Source organism: Ovis aries, chromosome 17 (assembly GCF_016772045.2).
Source record: "Ovis aries strain OAR_USU_Benz2616 breed Rambouillet chromosome 17, ARS-UI_Ramb_v3.0, whole genome shotgun sequence".
NCBI classification, from domain to species: Eukaryota; Metazoa; Chordata; class Mammalia; order Artiodactyla; family Bovidae; genus Ovis; species Ovis aries.
In genome coordinates, this window is record NC_056070.1 from 71254015 (window position 1) to 71276672 (window position 22658).

The window sequence follows — 22658 nt, forward strand, 5'->3', positions numbered from 1 at the left end:
GCCTCCGCGTGGGCCCAGGAGCTGCGCAAGAGGCCGTTTGGTTTCCACCTGGGCCGAGGTGACTGAACCCCCTTGCCGCCTCTGAGAAGTCCCGGCAGCTCTAGTGGGGGCTCCTGCCTCCCACTGAACTGTCCCCCCGACCCCGCGGTGGCCGGCTGAGCTGATCCGAGACTACTGCACGCGAGGTAAACTGCCCTCGCTTCCCTCCGCCACAGGAGCGGCCAGGCCGGCCCCCTTCTCGAGCCTCTGTAGCTGCGACGGTGGCCGGCCCCCGCCACAGGAGGGCCAGGGGAGAGGGCGGACGAGGGGGCCACCCTGGGACAGACAGGAGGTGGGAGAGGGCCCCCTCGCGCGGGGCCTGACCTGCGACGTCTAGCTCTTTGCTGCATCCCGTGGAATTTGCGGAACCTTTTCTAGAGTGTAATAAAGCACCACGTGACACTCTAGGTTATGTTGAATGATCTGTGGGAACTAGGGTAGAAAATGAAAGCAATGTTTCAAACGCTGTCGGTGTGAGAGTCATCTGTGCCCTCAGGCTGCCGGGCAGGTGTGCACTCTGTAGTCCTCCAAGCCCCACAGGGCTGGGCAGCACCATCACAGCCTCCGTGTCACAGCCGAGGTCGCTGAAGCACCAGCCTGTGACGTCAGGAGTGGACTCAGGACAGAGCCCGGCACTGACCAGACCAGGAGGAGGGGCAGGTGTGCCCGATGGTGGATCTCTCGGCGGCCTAGACGGGACGCTCCACACTCGGACAATAACTCACAGAGATGGGGCGGGGATGAGCATGAGCTTTGGGGGTTAACCGTGCCAATGCAATACTAAGCTGGAAATAAATCATGCCTCACTCTAAACAGTCATGTTACTAATAGAACTTCTTATGTAAGAATTACAGAAAGAGTCAGAAAGCAAACTCCAATAATTTGCTGTTTATAAGTTACAGACATATAGCAAAAATATATACACAAATTTTAAAAATAAAATGCCAAGCTAAATAAACTCTCGTGCAGATGCAAATTTTTAAAAAAAGCAAGGGGTTTCCGTTATGATGTTTGGAAAAGAGAAGTTGAAGCTAGAAGCATTAAGAGGCAAAGAGGGCGTGCAAAGGCACCGGTTTTCAGTTCATCTCTGCTGAACAGACATCTGCTCCAAATACGGTAATTACTTGATCGTGTGCACCCTGTCCATCAAGGCAGCGGCATGACTAACAGCGTAAGCAGCACGCACAGAATAGAAACTGAGGCAAAGCAGAAATACGTGAAGAAAAACCGCACAAAGCCAGACTTCGACTGGACCAGGAAATGAGCGCTCTTAACCACTGTGGGGTCACAAGGCGCTTCAGGGGCTACAGGCTTCCTCCCAGAATAGCCCATCCCTGCACACACCCACTCGGCTTTGCTCGGTCCCCGGGCCCACAGCCCCCGAACCCCGGCACGCTCACAGGCTGCCAGGCGTCCTCAGACCCTGCAGGAAAGACAGCTTTGAGCAAGTGCGGACTGGAGCAAAATAACATAAAGATTGACGCAACGACCTGAACTAACGGAGTAAAAACACATTTCCTGAGGGTACACAAGTGCTGTATGAAAACTGACAATGTGTTCAGGCTCAGAGAATTTCTGTGGACACTTAGAAATACTGCCACCACCACAAACAACAAGAACTAACAGCAATGTCTTAAGCAGCCATCACTGGGATTAGGGTAGGATTAATTTAAAATACTAATTAAAATAATAACAATGGGGTCAAACGGAAATTCCCAAGAGCAAAAAACAAACAAGCATGCAACATTATAGAGCAGAAAAGGCTCTAACTACAAGAAAACATAGATCAAAGCACCCACGTTTACTAGAAATATTAAAAATTATTAATTACCTAAATAATTAATCTTAGAAATGTAAAGCATTAAGTAACAAAAAAGATAAAGAAAAGAGCAGAATACGTGTACTTTGACAAAACAATTCGATTAGTAAACAGAACCAAAAACTGGAGCTTTCCAACAGTCAACAACGTCCGCTAAAAGAAGGAAAAAACATAAGACAATGAAATAAAATCCAACAACGAAACTCAAGGACGATTCAGATACTGCCAAGATGGCCTCTTATAGCATCTCGCTGTCTGAGAGCCTCAGTAAAGGATTTAAAAACACATAAGGAAACAGGGAAAGAACGTGAACTGAAGAACGGGGTTCTGCTCACACTTCTGAAAAAAAGTGCTTGCCTGGTCTGACCACAGTTTTGTGCGAGCCTGTCAACCCTTCAGGAAAGGAGTCTAACCCCCCGTGTTACATAAATCATCAGAAAAGGAAGGAGGCGGGGGTGGGGGAGAAAGAGAGTGCACGTTTAGAAACGTGAGTCGAGCAGGAAATAGCTGAGGCCGATGGGAGGGAATGGCGGGGGCTCAGGAGGCTTGCTGGGGTTGGGGGTAACCCAGGTTGGCTGAAACGGGGGGTTTACGTGCAGGAGACCCCAGAAGGGTGGTTTTAAGGAGAGTGGTGACGTGTGCAAAGTGATGCTTGGAAAAAAATAAAACAATTTGGCTGGGAGCACAGCGCGCGCGGAGGAGACAGCAAAGGTTGGAAGTGGATGACTGCCCTGCCCAGTAAGGACAGTCCTGGCCAAGGCTGAGGCCGAATGGGGTGCCGGGGGCGGGGCAAGGAGGTAGATCTTGGGGGGCCCCATCCCCCTGCACCGAGCAGGGGTGTCAGCATTCTCTCGACTCTCCCAAGTGGCAGGCGGTCCTCCAGGCGGGCTGCCACCCAGACGGGCACACACAGGGGCTGGTTTAGTGCCCACAGACAGCAGAGGGGCTGCACAGAGCCGGTCTCCCCAGACCAGCAGACCTGTCCTTTCAACGCCCCCGGCTGCCAAGCCCGCTGATGGAGGAACAGCTCTGGCTTTCCCATTTATATTCAGGACCATCCTAGCTGCTGAGCTGAGCCCTATCCACTGAAATAACCAGCGTGACCCTGATGGGCTCCTGGGACTGCAGCCGCAGACGTGCAAAACTTCAAAAACAGCTCAGCCCACCTCTTCCCCCAGTGGTGCTAAGGGGGCCTGCGAGGGCCAGTACCAGAAACCGCCGCCCACTCCCGCAGGCTGCAGACAGACGCTTCTGGGGCAGCCAGATGCGGCCCTGCCCAAGCCCATTCCTGGGCCGGGGCCAGGGGACTGAACTGGGATGGCCACCTTCAAGCCCCGCTGGGTCAGAGCAGGCAGGCCTGCACCTGGGCGATACCAGGGGGCTGCCTGGGAGCTGGCCTCCCACCTGCTACAGGTGGGAGGAGGGGGAGCTCTGGAAACACGGCACCCTCAGAGCCCCGCCCTGGGGATGCCCAGCTGAACTGGCCTGGGAAACCGGAAAGGGTCGCTGTGCTGGGCGCTATAGCCCCAGGCACCACACCCAGGGCACAAGCTAGAGGAGGAGGGGCCCTGCCATCTTGGAAACCAGTCAGGCCTGTGTCTCCCTGCTGGGGGGCGAGGAAAGAAGCAGGGGGGCCGGGGGTCACCCTGGGTCTCCGTCCTCAGTTGCCAGTTGCCAAAGCTCGAGAATGCCCCGTCCTAGTCTGCATGGGAGCCTTGCACACACCCACCCCCAGGGGAATGTGGCATTCCCAACATCCCCACCTCCCGGAGAGGGAAACGGAACCTTGGGGCCTCCTCCAGGACACCAAGGCAGGAGGAGCCAGAGCTGGACGCTGAACCCAGCCCTTTAGACCAGAACCCCTTCATTTCCAGAGGACAGAGAGCAGGCTGCCCAGCCCGCAGAACAGAGGCCCCGCTGACGCCCCAGCCCGGACTCGGGTCTGGTGGAGGGCGCTCCTGGTGGCAGGGTCCTGTGCCTGGCTGAGCCCAGGGGCGCCTCCACCTCCGCTGGAGGGCCCACAGCCAGGCCCGCCCTCAGCCGACCCGGGCCAAGGGCTGAGAGGCGCTGGGGCCTCGGCCGCCACCCCAAGCCCAGGACGAGCCCTCCTGCACCCCCTCCGCCCTGCCGCCGAGCGGCCCTGCAGTGGTCAGGGCAGCCCTCGGCTTCGGACTCGTCTTCCCTGGGCTGTTTGGGCTGCGCTCGCTTCACTTCTGCAAGTGCCTGAGGTTAGAGCTCGCCGGATGTCTCCCGGGGGCTTAACCCCACTTTCTCCCTCTGACGTGTATTCATCTGCATTTTAGAAAAAGCGAAGGAAGGGCAAAACCAAACCCCCCCGGGTCACAGCAGAGGACGAGATGGCCGGCCGAGAGCCAGCTCCGCCCTGGCGCCGGGATCCGGCCGTCCGGCTGGCCCCCAAGTCCACCCGCTGGGCCAGGGGCGCCAGGGCCGGCGTGCCCTCGGCCCGGGCGGGCCCCTAGAGCTGGTCGGCCGCGTGGACCTTCTGGTGGCGGAGGAGGTGCGAGCTGCCGCGGAAGGCCTTGCCGCAGCGGCCACACTCGTACGGCCGCTCGCGCGTGTGCGTCTTGTAGTGCTCGATGAGCGCCGCGCGGTGGCGGAAGGCCTTGCCGCACTCGTTGCAGCCGCAGGGCTTGCGGCCCGTGTGGATGCGCTGGTGCTGGATGAGCGCCGAGCTGTGGCAGAAGGCCTTGCCGCACTGGCCGCACTCGTAGGGCTTCTCGCCCGTGTGGATGCGCTGGTGCTCGATGAGCGACGCGCTCTGGCTGAAGGCCTTGCCGCACCTGTGGCAGCGGTAGGGCTTCTCGCCCGTGTGCGTCTTGCGGTGCTCGATGAGGTTGGAGCTCTGGCTGAAGGCCTTGCCGCAGTCCTCGCAGGCGTACGGCTTCTTGCCCGTGTGGACGCGCTGGTGCCGCAGCAGGTGCGAGCGGTGGCTGAAGGCCTTGCCGCAGTCCTCGCAGGCGTGCGGCCTCTGCAGCGAGTGGGTCTTGCGGTGCTGGCTCAGGCCCGAGCTCTGGTTGAAGGCCTTGCCGCACTCCTGGCACGCGTAGGGCTTCTCCCCGGTGTGGATGCGCTCGTGCTTGCGGAGGCTGGAGCTGCGGCTGAAGTCCTTGCCGCACTCGCGGCAGGCGTACGGCCGCCTTCCGCTGTGCGTCTTCCCGTGCTGCGCCAGCGCCGAGCTCTGGCGGAAGGCCTTGCCGCACTCGCCGCACTCGTACGGCTTCTCGCCGGTGTGGATGGCCTGGTGCCGGAGCAGGTGCGAGCTCTGGCTGAAGGCCTTGCCGCACTCGCCGCACTCGTACGGCTTCTCCCCGGTGTGAATCACCAGGTGCCGGAGCAGGTGTGAGCTCTGGCTGAAGGCCTTGCCGCACTCCCGACACGCGTAGGGCTTGGCCGGCTGCGCGGTCCCGGGCGGCCCCTCCGAGCCCGAGTCCCCCCTGCCCACCGCCTCCCCAGCGGGCGGATCGGCGGCTTCCGCGCTGCCGGTGATCCGGTACGTAGTCAGGTCTGATTTCTGGAGGAAGGTTGGGCCGAACGGCTCGTCGTCCTGGGCCCTGTCTCCCGAGGGGATGCTCTGAGGCGGAACGGGGCTGGAGCACAGATCGAAGTCCCCCCGGTAATCGTCCTGCTCCCCGCCTTGCTCCCTGAGAGGGATCTCCTTGTAGATGACGGCCATCTGCTCCAGAGCCCTCCCCTGAAGAAAAGGGGCCCCCAGGTCTTCCTCCGCGAACAGGTCTGTCTGCATGTCCAGCCCGCCGGCAAACACGAAAGCCTCACCCAGCTTGGCCGCCGGGGGGATCTCCACGGAGGGGCCAGTCATCCCAGTGGCTGGATCTGTCTGGGACACACACAGCTGCTCTCGGATTCTGGAAAGAAAACGAGAGATGCTGTCACGTCAGCAGGTCAAGCACCGAGTAGGAGCCAGAGCCCAAAGGAGATGGAACCAAGGACACAACCTTGCCCTCGAAGACGGTCCTGGATGAGCCAGAGATAAGCCAGAGACTTCCCAGAAACACGTGCAAGGGAGACGCTGGCATCCAGACTCTAAGGGTTCAGGGCGCCGGAAAGATGGGCGAGGACATGAAGGGGAGCCATTCTGGAAGGGGGGCGGGAGTCCGGCCCCGGAGGATGCTGGGGCTGGGGTCTTGCTGGGAGAGAGCACCCGTCTGCCTCCTGGGCTTGGTGGGTGGCACCCCTCCAGCCCGGAGCCCCAGCCAGAACCCGGGGGTCAGATCTTCCCAACACCCGCCCCGTCCATGTCCTGAGGGCCCACTGAAGGGGTGTCTGCCTCTCTCCAGGCTGACCTCCGATGGATGCCCATCCCCAGCTTCCCCCCAGCCACATCTGCTCTCTACGTGGACGCCAGGGCCAAACGCCTAGGCCCAGTTCTGATGGTGGCGCCCCCTTCTCAGGAGCCTGCAGCAGCCCGCGCCTTCCGCGGCTGGCCCTGCGGCCCTGACCCCTGCCTCTGCTTCCACACACCCTTATGCTTCCAGCTCCGCAGCTCGTACGAGCCGCTCCTCCCTCCGCCCGACTGGTCGCCCACCGCTGGCTTCTCACATGCCACATGCTCGTTTTCCCAGACTCAGTCCAAACGCCCCTCTTCTCTGCACCCTCAGACCCTGACAATCCCGGGCAATCTCAGCCACGTGGCCCCGGAGATGCGGGACACGCACCCATCACACTGGGCACCCACGGGGCAGGCGTCCTGGCAGGACCCTCCGCCGCGCTGCCTGTGAGCTCCCCAAGGGCAGGTCCGGGTTCCTCTGAACTGGAAGCCCCAGCTCCCAGCCCAGCCGCTCCACCTCTACAGGCACATGTCCGTTGAGTAAATAAGCGACTCATCGGAGGAAAAGCCGTTTGCTTTTGTGCTAGTACTGCGTGCCACACTTTTATTTTTTGCCAAAGAACTTTGTATTCAATCAAGTCAATTATCTCTGAGCTATGGTTTTTCCAGCAGCCATGTACGGACGTGAGAGTTGGATCATAAAGAAGGCTGAGTGCCGAAGAATTGATGCTTTCGAACTGTGGTGTTGAAGACTCTTGAGAGTCCCTTGGACTGCAAGGAGATCAAGTCACTCAATCCTAAAAGAAATCAACCCTCAATATTCATTGGAAGGACTGATACTGAAGCTGAAGGTCCAATACTTGGCCACCTGATTCAAAGAGCTGACTCACTGGAAAAGACCCTGATGCTGGGAAAGATTGAGGTCAAGAGGAGAAGGGGACAACAGAGGATGAGATGGTCGGATGGCATCACCGGCTCAATGGACAGGAGTTTGAGCGAGCTCCGGAGATGGTGCAGGCAGAAGGCCTGGTGTGCTGCAGTCCACGGGGTCGAAGAGTTGGACACAACTGAGCAACCGAACAACAATCTAGGAGATTCAGATAAGCACAACAGACAAAAGCAGGGCTGCTCTGGTGGAAGCGGGTGTTTCCACGGGGACAAGCAAAGGAGCGGGGAACACCCGCACTCAGCCCCCAGTGCCACTGTGGGAGCCACGCAGGGCCCCATTCAGAAACTGTGCGAGCTCCAAGGAGGCTCCCGAGGCGCCACGATGGGGCCAGCTCGAGGCTGCCGAGCACCTGCGGCGTACAAGGCACTACTAGGCCTTCTCCCAGCGCACCTCATTTGCTCCTCAGGGCTCCATACGAAGGTACACCTGCCCGAACACAGAAGTTCAAAGAGGAATGGCCTCAAGAAGACATGGGAAATTCACCAGGATAGTCATGGGGGAACTCATTCCCAGTTGGAATCTTTTCACTAAAATGTTTACTGGAGTCTAGCTGATTTACAATGTTGTATTTGGGGGTTCTGAACCTGTATTTGATCTTTATTTGGAGGATAATTACAGTACTGTGTTGCTTTCTGCCATATGTCCACATGAATCGCCCACAGGCACACTCGTGTCCCCTCCCTCTTGAGCCTCCCTCCCACCCCTCTAGGCTGTCACAGAGGAAGGGTTGTTTTGTTTTCTTTTGAGTGAATTTTCAGCCAGGTGTGGAGCATCCGAGGTCAGGGGCAACGGTCTGGAGGAGCCACCCCGTGTCCGGGGCCAAGGACGGCGGCCAGGACGAGCCACGCCGCGCCCGAGGCCAGGGGCGGTGGCCGGGAAGACCAACCCACCTCCAAAGAGCGGTGGCTGCGCTGGCGCAGGAGGGTCTAGAGGAGCTATCCCACGTTGAAGGTCAGGAAGGGCGGCAGTGAGGAGATACCCTTCATCCAAGGTAAGGAGCAGCAGCTGCGCTTTGCTGGAGCAGCTGTGAAGAGATACCCCACGCCCAAGGTAAGAGAAACCCAAGTAAGATGGTAGGTGTTGCAAGAGGGCCTCAGAGGGCAGACACACTGAAACCATACTCACAGAAAACTAGTCAATCTAATCACACTAGGACCACAGGCTTGTCTAACTCAATGAAACCAAGCCATGCCCGTGGGGCAACCTAAGACAGGCAGGTCAGGGTGGAGAGGTCTGACATGTGTGGTCCACTGGAGAAGGGAATGGCAAGCCACTTCAGTATTCTTGCCTTGAGAACCCCATGAACAGTATGAAAAGGGAACATGATAGGATACCAAAAGAGGAACTCCCCAGGTCAGTAGGTGCCCAATATGCTACTGGAGATCAGTGGAGAAATAACTCCAGGAAGAATGAAGGGATGGAGCCAAAGCAAAAACAACACCCATCTGTGGATGTGACTGGTGATAGAAGCAAGATCCGATGCTGTAAAGAACAATATTGCAAAAGAACCTGGAATGTTAGGTCCATGAATCAAGGCAAATTGGAAGTGGTCAAACAAGAGATGGCAAGGGTGAACGTCAACATTCTAGGAATCAGCGAACTAAAATGGACTGGAATGGGTGAGTTTAACTCAGATGACCATTACATCTACTACTGCGGGCAGGAATCCCTCAGAAGAAACGGAGTAGCCATCATGGTCAACAAAAGAGTCCAAATGCAATACTTGGATGCAATCTCAAAAACGACAAAATGATCTCTGTTCGTCTCCAAGGCAAATCATTCAATATCACGGTTATCCAAGTCTATGCCTCAACCAGTAATGCTGAAGAGCTGAAGTTGAATGGTTCTATGAAGACCTACAAGACCTTTCAGAACTAACACCCAAAAAGATGTCCTTTTCATTCTAGGGGACTGGAATGCAAAAGTAGGAAGTCAAGAAACACCTGGAGTAACAGGCAAATTTGGCCTTGGAATGCGGAATGAAGCAGGGCAAAGACTAATAGAGTTTTGCCAAGAAAATGCACTGGTCATAGCAAACACCCTCTTCCAACAACACAAGAGAAGACTCTACACATGGACATCACCAGATGGTCAACACCGAAATCAGACTGATTATATTCTTTGCAGCCAAAGATGGAGAAGCTCTATACAGTCAGCAAAAACAAGACCGGGAGCTGACTGTGGTTAAGATCATGAACTCCTTATTGCCAAATTCAGACTCAAATGGAAGAAAGTAGGGAAAACCGCTAGACTATTCAGGTATGACCTAAATCAAATCCCTTATGATTATACAGTGGAAGTGAGAAATAGATTTAAGGGCCTAGATCTGATAGAGTGCCTGATGAACTATGGACTTAGGTTCATGACATTGTACAGGAGACAGGGATGAAGACCATCCCCATGGAAAAGAAATGCAAAAAAGCAAAGTGGCTGTCTGGGGAGGCCTTACAAATAGCTGTGAAAAGAAGAGAGGCAAAAAGCAAAGGAGAAAAGGAAAGATATAAGCATCTGAATGCAGAGTTCCAGAGAATAGCAAGAAGAGATAAGAAAGCCTTCTTCAGTGATCAATGCAAAGAAATAGAGGAAAACAACAGAATGGGAAAGATTAGAGATCTCTTCAAGAAAATTAGAGATACCAAGGGAACATTTCACGCAAAGATGGGCTCGATAAAGGACAGAAATGGTCTGGACCTACCAGAAGCAAAAGATATTAAGAAGAGGTGGCAAGAATACACAGAAGAACTGTACAAAAAGGATCTTCACGATCCAGATAATCATGATGATGTGATCACTAATCTAGAGCCAGACATCCTGGAATGTGAAGTCAAGTAGGCCTTGGAAAGCATCGCTATGAACAAAGCTAGTGGAGGTGATGGAATTCCAGTGGAGCTGTTTCAAATCCTGAAAGATGATGCTGTGAAAGCGCTGCACTCAATATGCCAGCAAATTTGGAAAACTCCGTGGCCACAGGACTGGAAAAGGTCAGTTTTCATTCCAATCCCGAAGAAAGGCAATGCCAAAGAATGCTCAAACTACCGCACAATTGCACTCATCTCACATGCTAGTAAAGTAATGCTCAAAATTCTCCAAGCCAGGCTTCAGCAATACATGAACCATGAACTTCCTGATGTTCAAGCTGGTTTTAGAAAAGGCAGAGGAACCAGATATCAGATTGCCAACATCCGCTGGATCATCAAAAAAGCAAGAGAGTTCCACAAAAACATCTATTTCTGCTTGATTGACTATGCCAAAGCCTTCGACTGTGTGGATCACAAGAAACTGTGGAAAATTCTGAGAGAATGGGAATACCAGAACACCTGACCTCCCTCTTGAGAAATCTGTATGCAGGTCAGGAAGCAACAGTTAGAACTGGACATGGAACAACAGACTGCTTCCAAATAGGAAAAGGAGTGTGTCAAGGCTGTATATTGTCACCCTGCTTATTTAACTTATATGCAGACTACATCATGAGAAACGCTGGGCTGGAAGAAGTGCAAGCTGGAATCAAGATTGCCTGGAGAAATATCAATAACCTCAGATATGCAGATGACATCACCCTTATGGCAGAAAGTGAAGAGGAGCTAAAGAGCCTCTTGATGAAAGTGAAAGTGGAGAGTGAAAAAGTTGGCTTAAAGCTCAACATTCAGAAAACTAAGATCATGGCATCTGGTCCCATCACTTCATGGGAAATAGATGGGAAACAGTGTCAGACTTTATTTTTGGGGGCTCCAAAATCACTGCAGATGGTGACTGCAGCCATGAAATTAAAAGACGCTTACTCCTTGGAAGAAAAGTTATGACCAACCTAGATAGCATATTGAAAAGCAGAAAAATTACTTTGCCGACTAAGGTCCGTCTAGTCAAGGCTATGGTTTTCCAGTAGTCATGTATGGATGTGAGAGTTGGACTGTGAAGAAGGCTGAGCGCCGAAGAATTGATGCTTTTGAACTGTGGTGTTGGAGAAGACTCTTGAGGGTCCCTTGGACTGGAAGGAGATCCAACCAGTCCATTCTGAAGATCAACCCCGGGATTTCCAAGGAAGGAATGATGCTAAAGCTGAAGCTCCAGTACTTTGGCCACCTCATGTGAAGAGCTGGCTCATTGGAAAAGACTCTGATGCTGGGAGGGATTGCGGGCAGGAGGAGAAGTGGACGACAGAGGATGAGATGGCTGGATGGCATCACGGACTCGATGGACGGGAGTCTGAGTGAACTCCGGGAGTTGGTGATGGACAGCGAGGCCTGGCGTGCTGCGATTCATGGGGTCGCAAAGAGTCGGACACAACTGAGCGACTGAACTGAATTGAACTGTAGTATCCTCAAGACATCTACGCTCACTCCCATTCCTCTTCACAACCGCCATCTCCACTACTCCCCCCTTCAACCTCCCACCCCATTTCCACCCTGGCCCACCCCTTCCCCGTTAAGTTTAGGCCTTCTCTACTCAGGCCTTCTCCAGCGGGTCCACCTATGGGCGTCACTCCAACCAGCTCTCTGACTAGACCCAGGTTCCTCACCTTCCTGCCCTGCTGCAACCGCCCACAAACTACCCACCTCCCCGCCAGCTCCTCCTAAGATGCTGAACGTTGCCAAGGAAAATCATATCACTTGTGGCTGGCATGGAGACAGATTTCAAGTTTACAGTTTCGGCTGCCGCTTCAGCTCCAGCGTCCAGTGACCTCTTTGCAGCCGGCCAAGCCCTCTCTTCTGGGTCCTCACTTCCCGCGCCACCCGCCCCCCATTCTGGCAGGCGTCCCAAGACCTCTTCAAAAAACCCTCCGTTTCAGAGACTGCAAATGGGCAGCCTGGAGACCCTGTCACAGATGCACTGTGCCTGGCTCTCAAAGAGTCGGGCTTTTCCTTACTGTTTGACTCAGCTGCCACAATATTTAAAACGCTGTAGGTTTTCTCACGAAGAGCTGGAAGATGCGACAGTACGGGGCCCAGCCTTCGCGGGGGGTGGGGTGGGGTGGCGCTGGATAACCAACCTCCCCACTCCCAAGCCTCGCTTCATTCCCTTGGTTTCTGAAAGCTCCTCTCCCCGCTAATTTTCCCGCCCCGCTGACCCCTCGTTCTCGGGGTCTGGGGAGTGTGACCTCCTCCCACCTGCTAAATCCTGGGTTTTGCATTCCCCCTAGGTGCCAGCTACCTGCTAAAGTCTCCGCCGTGTTGAAAAAGTTGGCGACGCTTTTATCTGTGCCCAGCAACGTGTTCACCGACGCTTTGGGGCCGAAACGTCCAGGGTCTGGAAGCCCGTGCTTCCCACCTCTCTCGGGCCTTCCCGGCTGCTCCGGCCTCCGTCACTCTCCTCCGGGGCCCTCGGGGCCCGGCCTCCGGGCTGGAGGCTGGCGAGCGGCCGCGGCCCCGCACCGGCTCCCGGCGCCGGGGCCCGCCCACACCTGCGCCCCCAGGGGGACAGGCGGCCGCCCTCCCGGCCGGGGCGGGGCCGCTCTCCCGGGCGGGGCGGGGCCGCGGCTCAGCGCCTGCAGCCGCGTCCGTGGCCTCGCTCGGCGGCGGCTGCTGACGCGAAGCCCGCGGCCCCGCCCCGCCCGCGGCACTTCCGGGGCCGCTCCAGGCCGCGCGGAGGCCCGCGTCTCGCTGGTCCCGCCGCCTGCGCGCCGGGCCCCTGGAGGCAGGACTCGGGGTCGCGGGAGCCAGTCCCGTGGGCGCGCGGCTCTCGGGGCGGGCCCCGAGCGTGTCCCGGACGGCCGGGCGGGCGTCGACCAGGTACCTGTCCTGCGGGTGGGGCCGGCCGGAGGCCGAGAGGGCCGCTGGGGTCCCCGGGAGAAGGGCAGGCGTGCCCTTCACGCCTGTTGGGATTTTCCACCCGCCGCCTTCGTGGAGAGCCCGGGACCTGCCTGCCCATCTCGTCCCCTCAAAGACCGATGAGAGCCCAGGAGATGGCTGGGCGCCTGGGCGGGACCCTCTCATGGATCTGAGGGGTGGTCCCCCTGTTCAGGTGGCGCCTCTTAGAGGAACCGGGAGAAAAGAGAGCTGCGTTCTTCAACCCCCTACCCCCGTCCCACGGCTAAGTTCTGCTTCTGGTGGCAAGACTGCCCGGCCACCCCAGGAGGGCTGCTGCCCATGCCGCCCCTGCCCTCTGCCCACCTGCCTTCAGGTGCCTCTGAGTGTCCGCACCCCACGCACACACTCACACCTGCCCCCTTGCCCCACCCAGGAGCAGGCAGGGGCTCCCGAAGACCCGGTCCAGTCCCCTTGTTGAGTGTTGGACCCCAACCAGCCATGCAGAGCCGGGACCAGCAAAGGCTGGTTCCTTTTTCTCTCACTCCAGCTCCTCCCATCACAGGAAGACAAGAGCCACCAGTCTGGGCCCCTGGGGGCTGGTGGGGAGGCTGGGCCCCATGCCAAGGGTCTCAGGTGCTTCCTCTTCTGCAGTAATCCCCAGGACCATCCCTACCCCCACACCCCCGGCCGCAGGGATCTCATGACCCTCAGAGCAGTTTATTGTTGACATGGTATTATTAACCCATTTCACAGAGGAGGAAAACCAAGGCTCTGAGAGAGGGTCCCAAGGTCAGGAGTAGAAGTGGGAGGCAGACAGAAGACACTCATCCCACACCCCTAGAATAACTCGCCCACAAAGCAGTAATAATCGGCGTCATCTTCGGGCTGCACGGGGCTGATGGTCAGGACGCAGGTGTTGTGGGCTGCATCCGCAGCTGCGGAGAAGCGGTCCGGGGTGCCGGGGGCCCGGTGTTGGTCCTCCTCTGAGCGGTAGTAGAGGAGCAGGCGGGGGGCGCTGCCTGCTCGCTGCTGATACCAGGACACGCCGAGGTCCCCGACGATGGCGTAATGGGGGCTGATGGTGCAGGACAGTTGGGCCACTTGGCCTGGGAAGACCAACAGTGCTTCTGGCTTGGCCAGGGCTGGCTGAGAGGCTGAGAGACACACACACTCAGGTCTGGCCTGGGCCCCTTCCCTCCGGCCCCTACACCACAAAGCCTGGGTCAGACTCCCCAGGAGAATCTGCTCCCAAAAGCTCAGAGCCAGTGCTGTGGAATCAGCATTGTGTGGGCCACAGAGCGGGCGACCCTTAAGCCCCGTCTTCCCAAGGAGCCACGTGCAGCTAAGGGTCCAGAATTCAGAGGGTGGCCTCTGGGTCCCCCTGCTGCCCATCCTCATCCCTTGCCCTGCAGACCCCCATCACTTAGGTCACTCTGGCTCGTCCAAAACCTGGCTACAGGCTGATCACCCCCAAGAAGCCTCCTGGGCCGTTACTATATCCATCGGCTCAGCCTCCGGCCACTGACTGCTAGAGACCTTCTCAGGGATAGCTTGTCCCTGAGGCCCTGCAGGGCAGTGACGAGGCCACACCAGCTTCCCCTCTGAAAACCTAAGTAGGTGACCAGTCTCTGAGACCCCCCAGAGTCAGAGTCCAAAGGGACCCTAGCTATCTGGTCACTCACCAGTGGGGAAACTGAGGCCAGGTCTCCTCTCCCCCTCACGGCCCCTTCGGAAACCATCCCCCCTGCCCACTGCGATTCACTTCCCCGTAGGGGTCTTCTAGAGCCCCGTGCTGTCTTACATACCCCCCCCCAGGTGAGCCAGGCCTTGGGAGGGCTCACCTGCCAGGAGGGCCCCCAGCAGAAGGAGGGCCAGAGGCGGGCAGGCCATGGCCGAAGGCAGGGAGGCAGGCAGGAGTCTGCTGTTCTGCGGGCGGGCGGTGCTCCAGGTGCTTCGGGACCTCCCCACGAGGGAGGCCGCTGGACCCCGACAGGGCATGCAAATCATCAGCCCCCCGACAGCGGGGGAGGGCGGTGCCGTCTCCCCAACGTCAGCCAGTGGGCGCCACGGGCAGCCTGAGAGCAGGAGCGGGAAACCCACAGGTGCAGTCAGAGCAGGTGGCTGCTTTCCGCCGAGGTCTCATGCGTATGGTCACGTGCACAGACCTCACACGTGTGGCTCGAGGGTCACACACACACACACACACACACATATCCCTGCAGCCTGTACCCAGACCAAATTTTAGAACATCTCCATCGCCCTGGAAGGCTCCCTCAAGCGCCTCCCTGACCTGGAGCAGCCCTCCGCACCACTGTTACAAAGCTCCCGCTGTGAGCCCTCTATGGCACTTCCATGACACTGCAGACAAAAGACCCCTCCCAACGGCTCGAAAGACAAAAACCCCTGGACAAACGGGTGGTGGCTGGAGCCGAGGGTGCAGGCCGGAATCTGGCCACAGCCGCTCCCGACCCTGCAGGACTCGGGTCCCCAGACGCAGCAGCATCCTGGGGAGAAAGCGCTGGTGTGAGTCGGGAACGCTGCCCCGGGGCCGCCTCTGAGCGCCTGCTGCCGTCGCCAAGCACGTCCTCCCGCTAACCTGCCTGTGGTGGGGCTGCGGCCGGTGCCCCTTGCCCTTTTTCCAGCTGTAAACGCCGGCTGCGCTGGGATCTGGGCCTCCTCCCGCCTCCTGAGCTGAGCTCTGCCCCAGAAGGGCACAGACGGCCTGACCACCTGGTGGGGAGGGCCGCTGAGAGGGAGGTCTCCTGAGTCCAGAGGCCCGGCCACAAGCAGATGCACACTGGAGAACACCAGCAGCTTCTTAGAAACGGAAACGCACTCTCCCCGGACAGCCCGGCACCCCCTCCCAGCATTTGCCCTCGAGAAAGGGAAACAAATGCCTGTTCACCCAGAGACCTGCTGGCCTTCCTCATCATCACCCCACACGGGAAACGACCCAAAGAGCAGGCAGTGAGCGGATCCACAGACGGGGGCACCTCCAGGCAGGGGGACCCTCCTGGCATGAGAGGAAGGACCCACCAACACAGTGACGACCCCGGTGGATCCCACACGCAGGGGGTGCAAGGCCCTGCCCCGTCGGCCGCCTCCCTCTCCGTGACAGCCTGGCTGGGAGTCTGGGGGAGACAAGGGACGTGTTCTGTACCCTGATTGTGGAGAACACTGCGCAGGGTGGCTCTGAACTGTATGCCAATCATACCTCAACAGGAACCGGGGACAGAAGACAGGGAGGCGGGGAGTGCGCCTGGGAAGGGGGCCTGCAAGGCTGAGGATGCCCCACCTCCAGGAACCTCCCCACTCCCCGCCTGGGAGCTCTGTCTCTCCTTGTGGGCGGCGGCGGGGGGGCGGGGGCACTGGTCTCTGGACAGCTCTGGGCCCAAGGCTCCAGCCCCCACTAGAGCCCTGCACCGGGAATGCCCGGACCCTCCACAAACCCCGTTACCCGGATACTGGCCGCTCAGACCTCTTGGCACCTCCCACTGCCATGGAGACCAGCTTGGAAGCTGGGTGGGGGGGCGGGGGAGGGAGCCTCAGTCCTCTCTCATCCAGTGACTGGGAGACGGCTGAGGACCCTGGACTAGCTGCAGGGACCCCCTGGACTGAGCAAGGAGCTCCGCTTGAACCCACCCACCCATCATCCCCCCTACCCATTCGCCTCCCGCAGGGCCCCACCCTGCAGTCGAGCTCCACCCCAGCTCCTTCCCCAGGTGGGAAGTTGGAGGTCGGAGGAGTCTGTCCCCACCACAGCCATGTTTATCACGGTGATATTCGGAGGTAAGTGGGGGTCCCCTGTCCTAGCAGACGGGTAGGTTCCCTCTGCCTTGGAGGGGGAGAACAAGAAGGCGGTGTGGGGAAGGGGGTGTCCATGGGATGAGTCTGGGAGGAGTTGCTTGAGGGAAACCATCCCCCAAGCTGGGTCCTGGGCAAAGCAGGCAGGCTCCTCTGGGCTGCACAGCTGCTGTGCCGCCACTGGGGCAGCGTGTGTCCCAACTGCCCCATCTCTTCACTGGTCAGGGGTCCCGCAGCGGGGGCAGGGGTGGGCACGGGGCTCCTGAGCTTCTGGTGGAGGCGGGGCTGCATGGTGGAGGCAAGAGTCGTTCAGATGTCTGGGGAGATGGAAGGGGGTACGTTCCTGACCCCGTAGGCGGGAGGGAGGCGGAGCATCCTGGTCTGGGGGTAGGACGGGTGCCATGCGCCCACCTACGCCCCTCTCCTGCAGCCGGCTGCTGGGAGCTGGTGAACACCTGGTGTAGCCTCCGGACCCTCACCGCCCACCTGAGGCAGAGGGGCCAGGTGCCCCCTGACGGTGAGGGGGCAGCGAGGGGTGCTGGAGGACTGGCTGAGGGCCCCCCCACCCCAGCAGGGGTAGCACCAGCCCTGCCCTGCCTCCCTCTCTGCCCTCCCAGCGACCATCGCCCTGCTGGCTGAGGATGGGCACCTGGTGAGCCTCGCGGAGGGGCTGGAGGAAGGGCCTTCCCCGGCGTCCTCCATGGCCAGCCCCCGGCTGCGGGAGCGGGGGACCTACGTCCTGGTGCAGACCATCAGTAAGTGGGGTCCGGGATCTGTGCCCCCTGCAGTGACGCAGGATCATAAGAGGAGAGACAGCACCCACGGGCACCCGTGCCCTGCAGAGGCCCCAGCCTGGCCAGGACCCAGCCCTGTCCTTCCCATCCAATGCCCTGTCCTGAGCCCAGGCGGGGGTAGCAAACACGTCCAGAGTCGGGGGAGCGGGTACGGACCACCAGCCTGCCAGTGATCAGACTTCCTCCCTCCGCAGAGGGGGAGGGAGGGGACCCCACCCGCTATGAGTCCCTCCTGGAGAACCTGGATGGGCAGCGTCCAGAGCTGGCCGGTGAGTGTCACTCACACGGGAGAGCCTGGGGGCGGGGGCGCCTGCCCACCTGCGCCCTCCGGCAGGGTTTCCCGGGCCTCACAGAGGAGCTGCGCTGGCGGTTGGGCCTGCTCCCCGAGGGCGACGGCCAGAGGCGGCGCCTGGGCAGTCGGCGTGGCCACCAGGAGCAAGGCCCTTCTTCACGGCCCCGAAGGGTGGGCTCCCTGCTGTCCAGGACCCAAGAGCTGGGGCCTGGAGCCAGGTAAGGAGGAGACACGGACCCCGGGGGACTGTTCGCACCCAGAAATGGGACCCCCTTCCCAGGGGACAGATGTGCGTGCTGAGAGGTGGACCGCGATGCCAGCCTCCCTCGGAGACACACGTAAAGCCTCATGGCGGGACACTCTGTGCCCGAGGGCAGGTCGCTGGGGGCTCGGTGACCAGGTACGTGGAACAGGGCCTGGCACACAGAGGGTGCTCTGTGTGGAGACACTGAATGAACTCAGCAGAGGCAGCAGCTCCGAGTCCTCGATGCCGTTTGAAGGGCCTGCTCCTCTGTGCCGGCAGGCCCTGTGACCTGGCACATCGCGGCCAAGTGGCCGAGCTGGACTGAGATCCAAGGGGGCTGGCCGTGACCTCCGCTCCTGTGGTTCGGTGCAAAGGCCCGAAGCATTCCTTCTGCTGAATCTGTGATTACGGGGAGATTGCATCAGCAAGAGGCGCAAGGTCACCGACGGAGCGTGAGGCCACGGAGACGAAAAGGGTGGAGGGGCGGCGCTCCTTGAGAGGAGGTGGCACGCTCCTCCAGGGTCTCCAGCTGGCCGGAGTCAGACGCCCTTGAGGCCTGAGGTCAGCAGTTAATGCCTCACCGTCCGGTCTGCGCTGCCTGTTGGATTACGCAGGATGACAAGGTTGCCCTCCCCACCAGGGACAGCAGCTGAAGGGGCAGCACCCCACCCCGCAGTGGGACTTCTATCTCCCTCCGCCCCACCCCCTGCAGACAGTTCAACAAGAGGGCACACAGCAGGTTCGGCTAAAATAAAGGCTTTTAATTGCACATTTTCATCTCAGGTCATCTGTGGGATGAGGGACCCCCTCCTCACTCTGGGTCCCAGCTCGGTGGGTACAATCTGACGTCATGGTCCAGCTGTCGGTGGGAGGGGGTGGGGGTGGGTGCAGGGCTGGCCACCCAATCTGCTCTGGTCTCTCAGGGCAGGGAGCTCAGACCTGTAGAGGGAGGAGTTCAGGCCAAAGGTACAGGAGCAGCCAGGAGCAGCAGGAGCACCCAGGAGACATAGGAGCAGCCAGGAGCAGCAGGAGCACCAGGGAAAAGCGGGAGCACCAGGGAGGAGTGGGAGCACCCAGGAGGAGCGGGAGCAGCCTGGAGACATAGGAGCAGCCGGGAGCAGCAGGAGCACCAGGGAGAAGCGGGAGCACCCAGGAGGCATACAAGCAGCCAGGAGGAGTGGGAGCAGCTGGGAGGAGTGGAGGCAGCCGGGAGGAGCGGGAGCACCCAGGAGGAGCAGGAGCACCCGGGAGGAGCGGGAGCACCCAGGAGGAGTGGGAGCACCAGGGAGAAGCGGGAGCATCTGGGAAGTGCAGGAGCACCAGGGAGAAGCGGGAGCACCCAGGAGGCATAGGAGCAGCCGGGAGGAGTGGGGGCAGCCAGGAGGAGCGGGAGCACCCAGGTGGAGCAGGAGCACCCAGGATGAGTGGGAGCACCAGGGAGAAGCGGGAGCATCTGGGAAGTGCAGGAGCACCAGGGAGAAGCGGGAGCACCCAGGAGGCATAGGAGCAGCCGGGAGGAGTGGGGGCAGCCAGGAGGAGCGGGAGCACCCAGGTGGAGCAGGAGCACCCAGGAGGAGTGGGAGCACCAGGGAGAAGCGGGAGCATCTGGGAAGTGCAGGAGCACTCGGGAAGAGCAGGAACACCCGGGAGGAGTGGGAGCACCCAGGAAGAGAGGGAACACCCGGGAGGAGCGGGAGCACCCGGGAGGAGCGGGAGCAGTGGACCGCCCCCCAACCCTGGCGCCGGTCGGGCAGCGGCCCCTCACCGTGGTTGTACTTGCACTGCTTCAGGGCCTCGCTGAAGCCCTCGCACAGGGTCAGGTCGCTCTGGGTGGTGGAGCAGTCCAGGAATTGCCTGATCTCATAGGCGCAGGGCCCCATCTGCAGGGGCTGCGGGGCAGCATGGGCCGGGGCCTGGGGCACAGCGTGGGAGGCAGCCGGGTCAGCTCAGGCTGGGCACCCGGGAGAGGACTCCGAAGCTGGGGGTGGTGGCTGCCCCTCCACAGAGCCCCTGGCCCTGGTGCTTCAGGGGTCCCTAGCGGGCAGTGTGCCCCAGGTCTCAGCGGCTCCATCCCTGAGACAGGGTGAGCCCACAGCCCTCTCGAAGCCCCTGCCGCTGCTGGTGGGATGCGGGAACAGGGGCAGGTGGGGCGGGAGGCGGGACACGGGTCTAGAAAAGCCCAGGGCGCTGCTGGTGTGAGCTCCAGGCCGACAGGTTCTGACACCTTCCGGGCTCAGTCACGCTGATCCCCATGATCCCTCACCCCGTCACTAAGCCCAAATGTGGCTCAGGACTGGTGGGGTGCCCAGTGGGGGACAGGTCGGCAGGCCCAAAGTCACCGACTACCAGTCACCCTTGGCCTCAGGAAGGGGCCTCCCGGGGAGTGGGAGAGCGGGCACTCAGGAACTCCAACAGCCCTCCTTTCTTCTAGGGTTGGGCGACCCAGGGCCATCTCTGACCCCTAAGCGCCTCGGTTTCCCCATCTTTAAAGGGCTGGTTGGTGTCTGTCCAGTGGTTCTAGGGACCTTGGCCTCAGGAGATGGGTTGGGAGAGCCCGCCTGTGAGTGACCCCAGGCCAACAGCCGAGTGACCCGTAGGATCCTTCTGGCCTCAGTTTCCCCTGAGCCCTCGCTCACCTGCTGGGCGGCAGGCTGGGCGGGCTCTGAGCTCCCGCCACTGAAGGCTCCGGTCAGGGCGCTGCCCACGACGTGGCCCACAGCCGAGCCCACGGCCACTCCGGCGGCGGTGGTCGCCATCTGCGCCATCAGGCCGGGCTGGCCCGACGGGGCGGGGGCCGGGGCCGCGGCCGAGGGCGGCGGGTGCGCAGGCGGGTGCGCGGCAGAGGGCGCGGCGGGGCGGCTGCGGGGTGCGGGGAGAAGCGGGGTCACTCGCGGCCGGGCCCCAGGCCGGGGCCTAGGACCACCGTCCCGGCCGCGCGGCGGCGGCCCCCGCCCCGCCCCCGCCAAGATGGCGCGGCCGTCACCAAGGTCACGCCGCCGCGTCCTTGCGGGGCCGCGCTTCCCCCGCGCCCGCGCCCGCGCCCGCGCCGGCTCCTACCTGGCGGGCCGCGAGGCCACGCTGCGGCTCCCCCGGGGCATGGCGGCGGCGGCGGCGGCGGCGGCGGGGCCGGACGAGCCGAGTCGGAGACGGCGACGGCGGCGCTGGCTGTGGCTCCGGGACGGAGGCGGCCGCGCGGGTCTCCGCCGGCGGGGCGGGGCGGGGCCGGGGCGGGGCCGGGGCGGGGCGGGGCGGGGCGGGGCCGCGGAGACACGCCCCCGGCGGGAGGCCCGGGGCCCGGTCACGCGGCACCTCCGCGGGACCCCGGCTTCTCCCTCGGCAGCTCCAGGGGCCGGGGAGCCTGCGCCCTCCCGGCCGCCGGCCCGAGCTGTGTGCGCCCTGGGGAAGCGGAGCCGCTGTGGCAGGGCGCGGAGGGCGCACTCAGGGGCCACGGCACGGTCCTTCAAAGGCCGCGGCGGAGCGCGGCGAGCCGAACCGAGGGCGGTCCGGCGACGGCCGAGCCCTGCTCCTCCCCCTCCCGTGGGGCCCGGCTCGCTGGCTCCCGCGTGGCCCCAGGGTCGCGGGTGGACTGGGGCGGGTACAAAGCACTCACCCCCGTCCCGCCCCCAGAAAGCCTCCCAGGGCTGCTCACAGAGCACCCGCCAGTTGCCCTCCTCAGTTCAGTTCACTTGCTCGGTCGTGTCCAACTCTTTGCGACTCCATGGACTGCAGCACCCCTGGCTTCCCTGTCCATCACCAACTCCCAGAGTTTATTCAAACTCATCTATTGAGTCAGTGATGCCATCCAACCATCTCATGCTGTGTCATCCCCTTCTCCTCCCACTTTCAATCTTTCCCAGCATCAGGGTCTTTTCCAATGAGCCAGTACTTCACAACAGGTGGCCAGAGTATTGGAGTTTCAGCTTCAGCATCAGTCCTTCCAGTGAACACTCAGGGCTGATTTCCTTTAGGATGGACTGGCTGGATGCAGCGCCAGATCCCGACTGCCTTTACCCTGCATGTCCTTTCCAAAGGCTGTCCCCTGCAGGCCTAGGGGCATTGGTGCGAGTTTGAATCCTGTGGCCTTGAATTTTACCCCTTGGTTCCAGGTCCAGGGCAGGGCCATCCAGATTCAGGACGCTTCCCAGCCCTTCAGGAACGGCAGGTTTTCCTGGTCCTCTCTGAATGAGTTCTGAGTGGCCACATCCGTGCCCTTGGCAGGGAGGGCTCCTGACTTTGCTAGACTCACATCACTGTCCCCAACCCCCAAGAGAGGCCTCCTGGCCCCGGGACTGAGGGAGGATGAAGTCAGAAGCAGAAGCATGGGGTGGGGGGCTCGGGTGGGCAGAGGAGGCCCCTCTGTGAGGAGGTACGGCAGGCGAGGAGGGAACAGGGGCACCGGCAGTGCCTGGCAAGCTGGTTGATGTCACAACTGCGTCCCGACCATACAGTCCTCTCAGCCAGCCCGCGAAGCAGGGCCCTCCCCTGATCCCCATCTGGGCCTGGGCTTCAGTTTTCTCCTGCCTGCAATGGGGTGACTGTTTGCCTCCGGGAGAGGGGAGCGTGTACAGGTGGCCACCCTCTTCTGGCAGACATGCCAGGCCTGGGCCAGCCTCCACCCCTTTGCTCCTGCAGCCCCTGCTGACCTGCTCCTGTTTGCCACACCAGCC

General features: G+C 60.6%; 4 protein-coding genes across 7 annotated transcripts; 1 reads left to right on the plus strand and 3 right to left on the minus strand.

Moving 5' to 3' along the window:
• Nucleotides 1-912: 912 nt before the first annotated feature.
• Nucleotides 913-12639, minus strand: ZNF70 (zinc finger protein 70). Of its 2 annotated transcripts, XM_004023238.6 has the most exons (3): nucleotides 12262-12639; nucleotides 8004-8137; nucleotides 913-5742 (listed from the first exon to the last, which is right to left on the minus strand). In XM_004023238.6, exon 3 carries the CDS (start codon nucleotides 5694-5696, stop codon nucleotides 4335-4337), a length of 1362 nt encoding a protein of 453 aa, XP_004023287.2. In that variant the 5' UTR covers nucleotides 5697-5742; nucleotides 8004-8137; nucleotides 12262-12639; the 3' UTR covers nucleotides 913-4334. The 2 variants fall into 2 exon arrangements, with proteins under 2 accessions (XP_004023287.2, XP_027812631.1); XM_027956830.3 differs by lacking the exon at nucleotides 8004-8137.
• Nucleotides 12640-12668: 29 nt separating this feature from the next.
• Nucleotides 12669-18760, plus strand: C17H22orf15 (chromosome 17 C22orf15 homolog). 3 transcript variants are annotated; one of them, XM_042234865.1, is made up of 5 exons: nucleotides 12669-12839; nucleotides 16537-16646; nucleotides 17092-17178; nucleotides 17279-17416; nucleotides 17650-18760. In XM_042234865.1, the coding sequence occupies exons 2-5, from the start codon at nucleotides 16622-16624 to the stop codon at nucleotides 17967-17969; spliced, it is 570 nt and encodes a 189-aa protein (XP_042090799.1). In that variant the 5' UTR covers nucleotides 12669-12839; nucleotides 16537-16621; the 3' UTR covers nucleotides 17970-18760. The 3 variants fall into 3 exon arrangements, with proteins under 3 accessions (XP_042090799.1, XP_042090801.1, XP_042090800.1); XM_042234867.1 differs by lacking the exons at nucleotides 12669-12839; nucleotides 17092-17178 and having other exon boundaries at nucleotides 15953-16646; XM_042234866.2 differs by lacking the exons at nucleotides 12669-12839; nucleotides 17092-17178; nucleotides 17650-18760 and having other exon boundaries at nucleotides 15953-16646; nucleotides 17279-17392.
• On the minus strand, nucleotides 13574-14812 carry VPREB3 (V-set pre-B cell surrogate light chain 3). The gene is made up of 2 exons (XM_015101732.3): nucleotides 14699-14812; nucleotides 13574-14011 (listed from the first exon to the last, which is right to left on the minus strand). Exons 1-2 carry the CDS (start codon nucleotides 14745-14747, stop codon nucleotides 13695-13697), a joined length of 366 nt encoding a protein of 121 aa, XP_014957218.3. The 5' UTR covers nucleotides 14748-14812; the 3' UTR covers nucleotides 13574-13694.
• On the minus strand, nucleotides 18732-21190 carry CHCHD10 (coiled-coil-helix-coiled-coil-helix domain containing 10). Its single transcript, XM_060400870.1, has 4 exons — nucleotides 21049-21190; nucleotides 20628-20850; nucleotides 19757-19904; nucleotides 18732-18930 (listed from the first exon to the last, which is right to left on the minus strand). The coding sequence occupies exons 1-4, from the start codon at nucleotides 21087-21089 to the stop codon at nucleotides 18911-18913; spliced, it is 432 nt and encodes a 143-aa protein (XP_060256853.1). The 5' UTR covers nucleotides 21090-21190; the 3' UTR covers nucleotides 18732-18910.
• Nucleotides 21191-22658: the final 1468 nt, after the last annotated feature.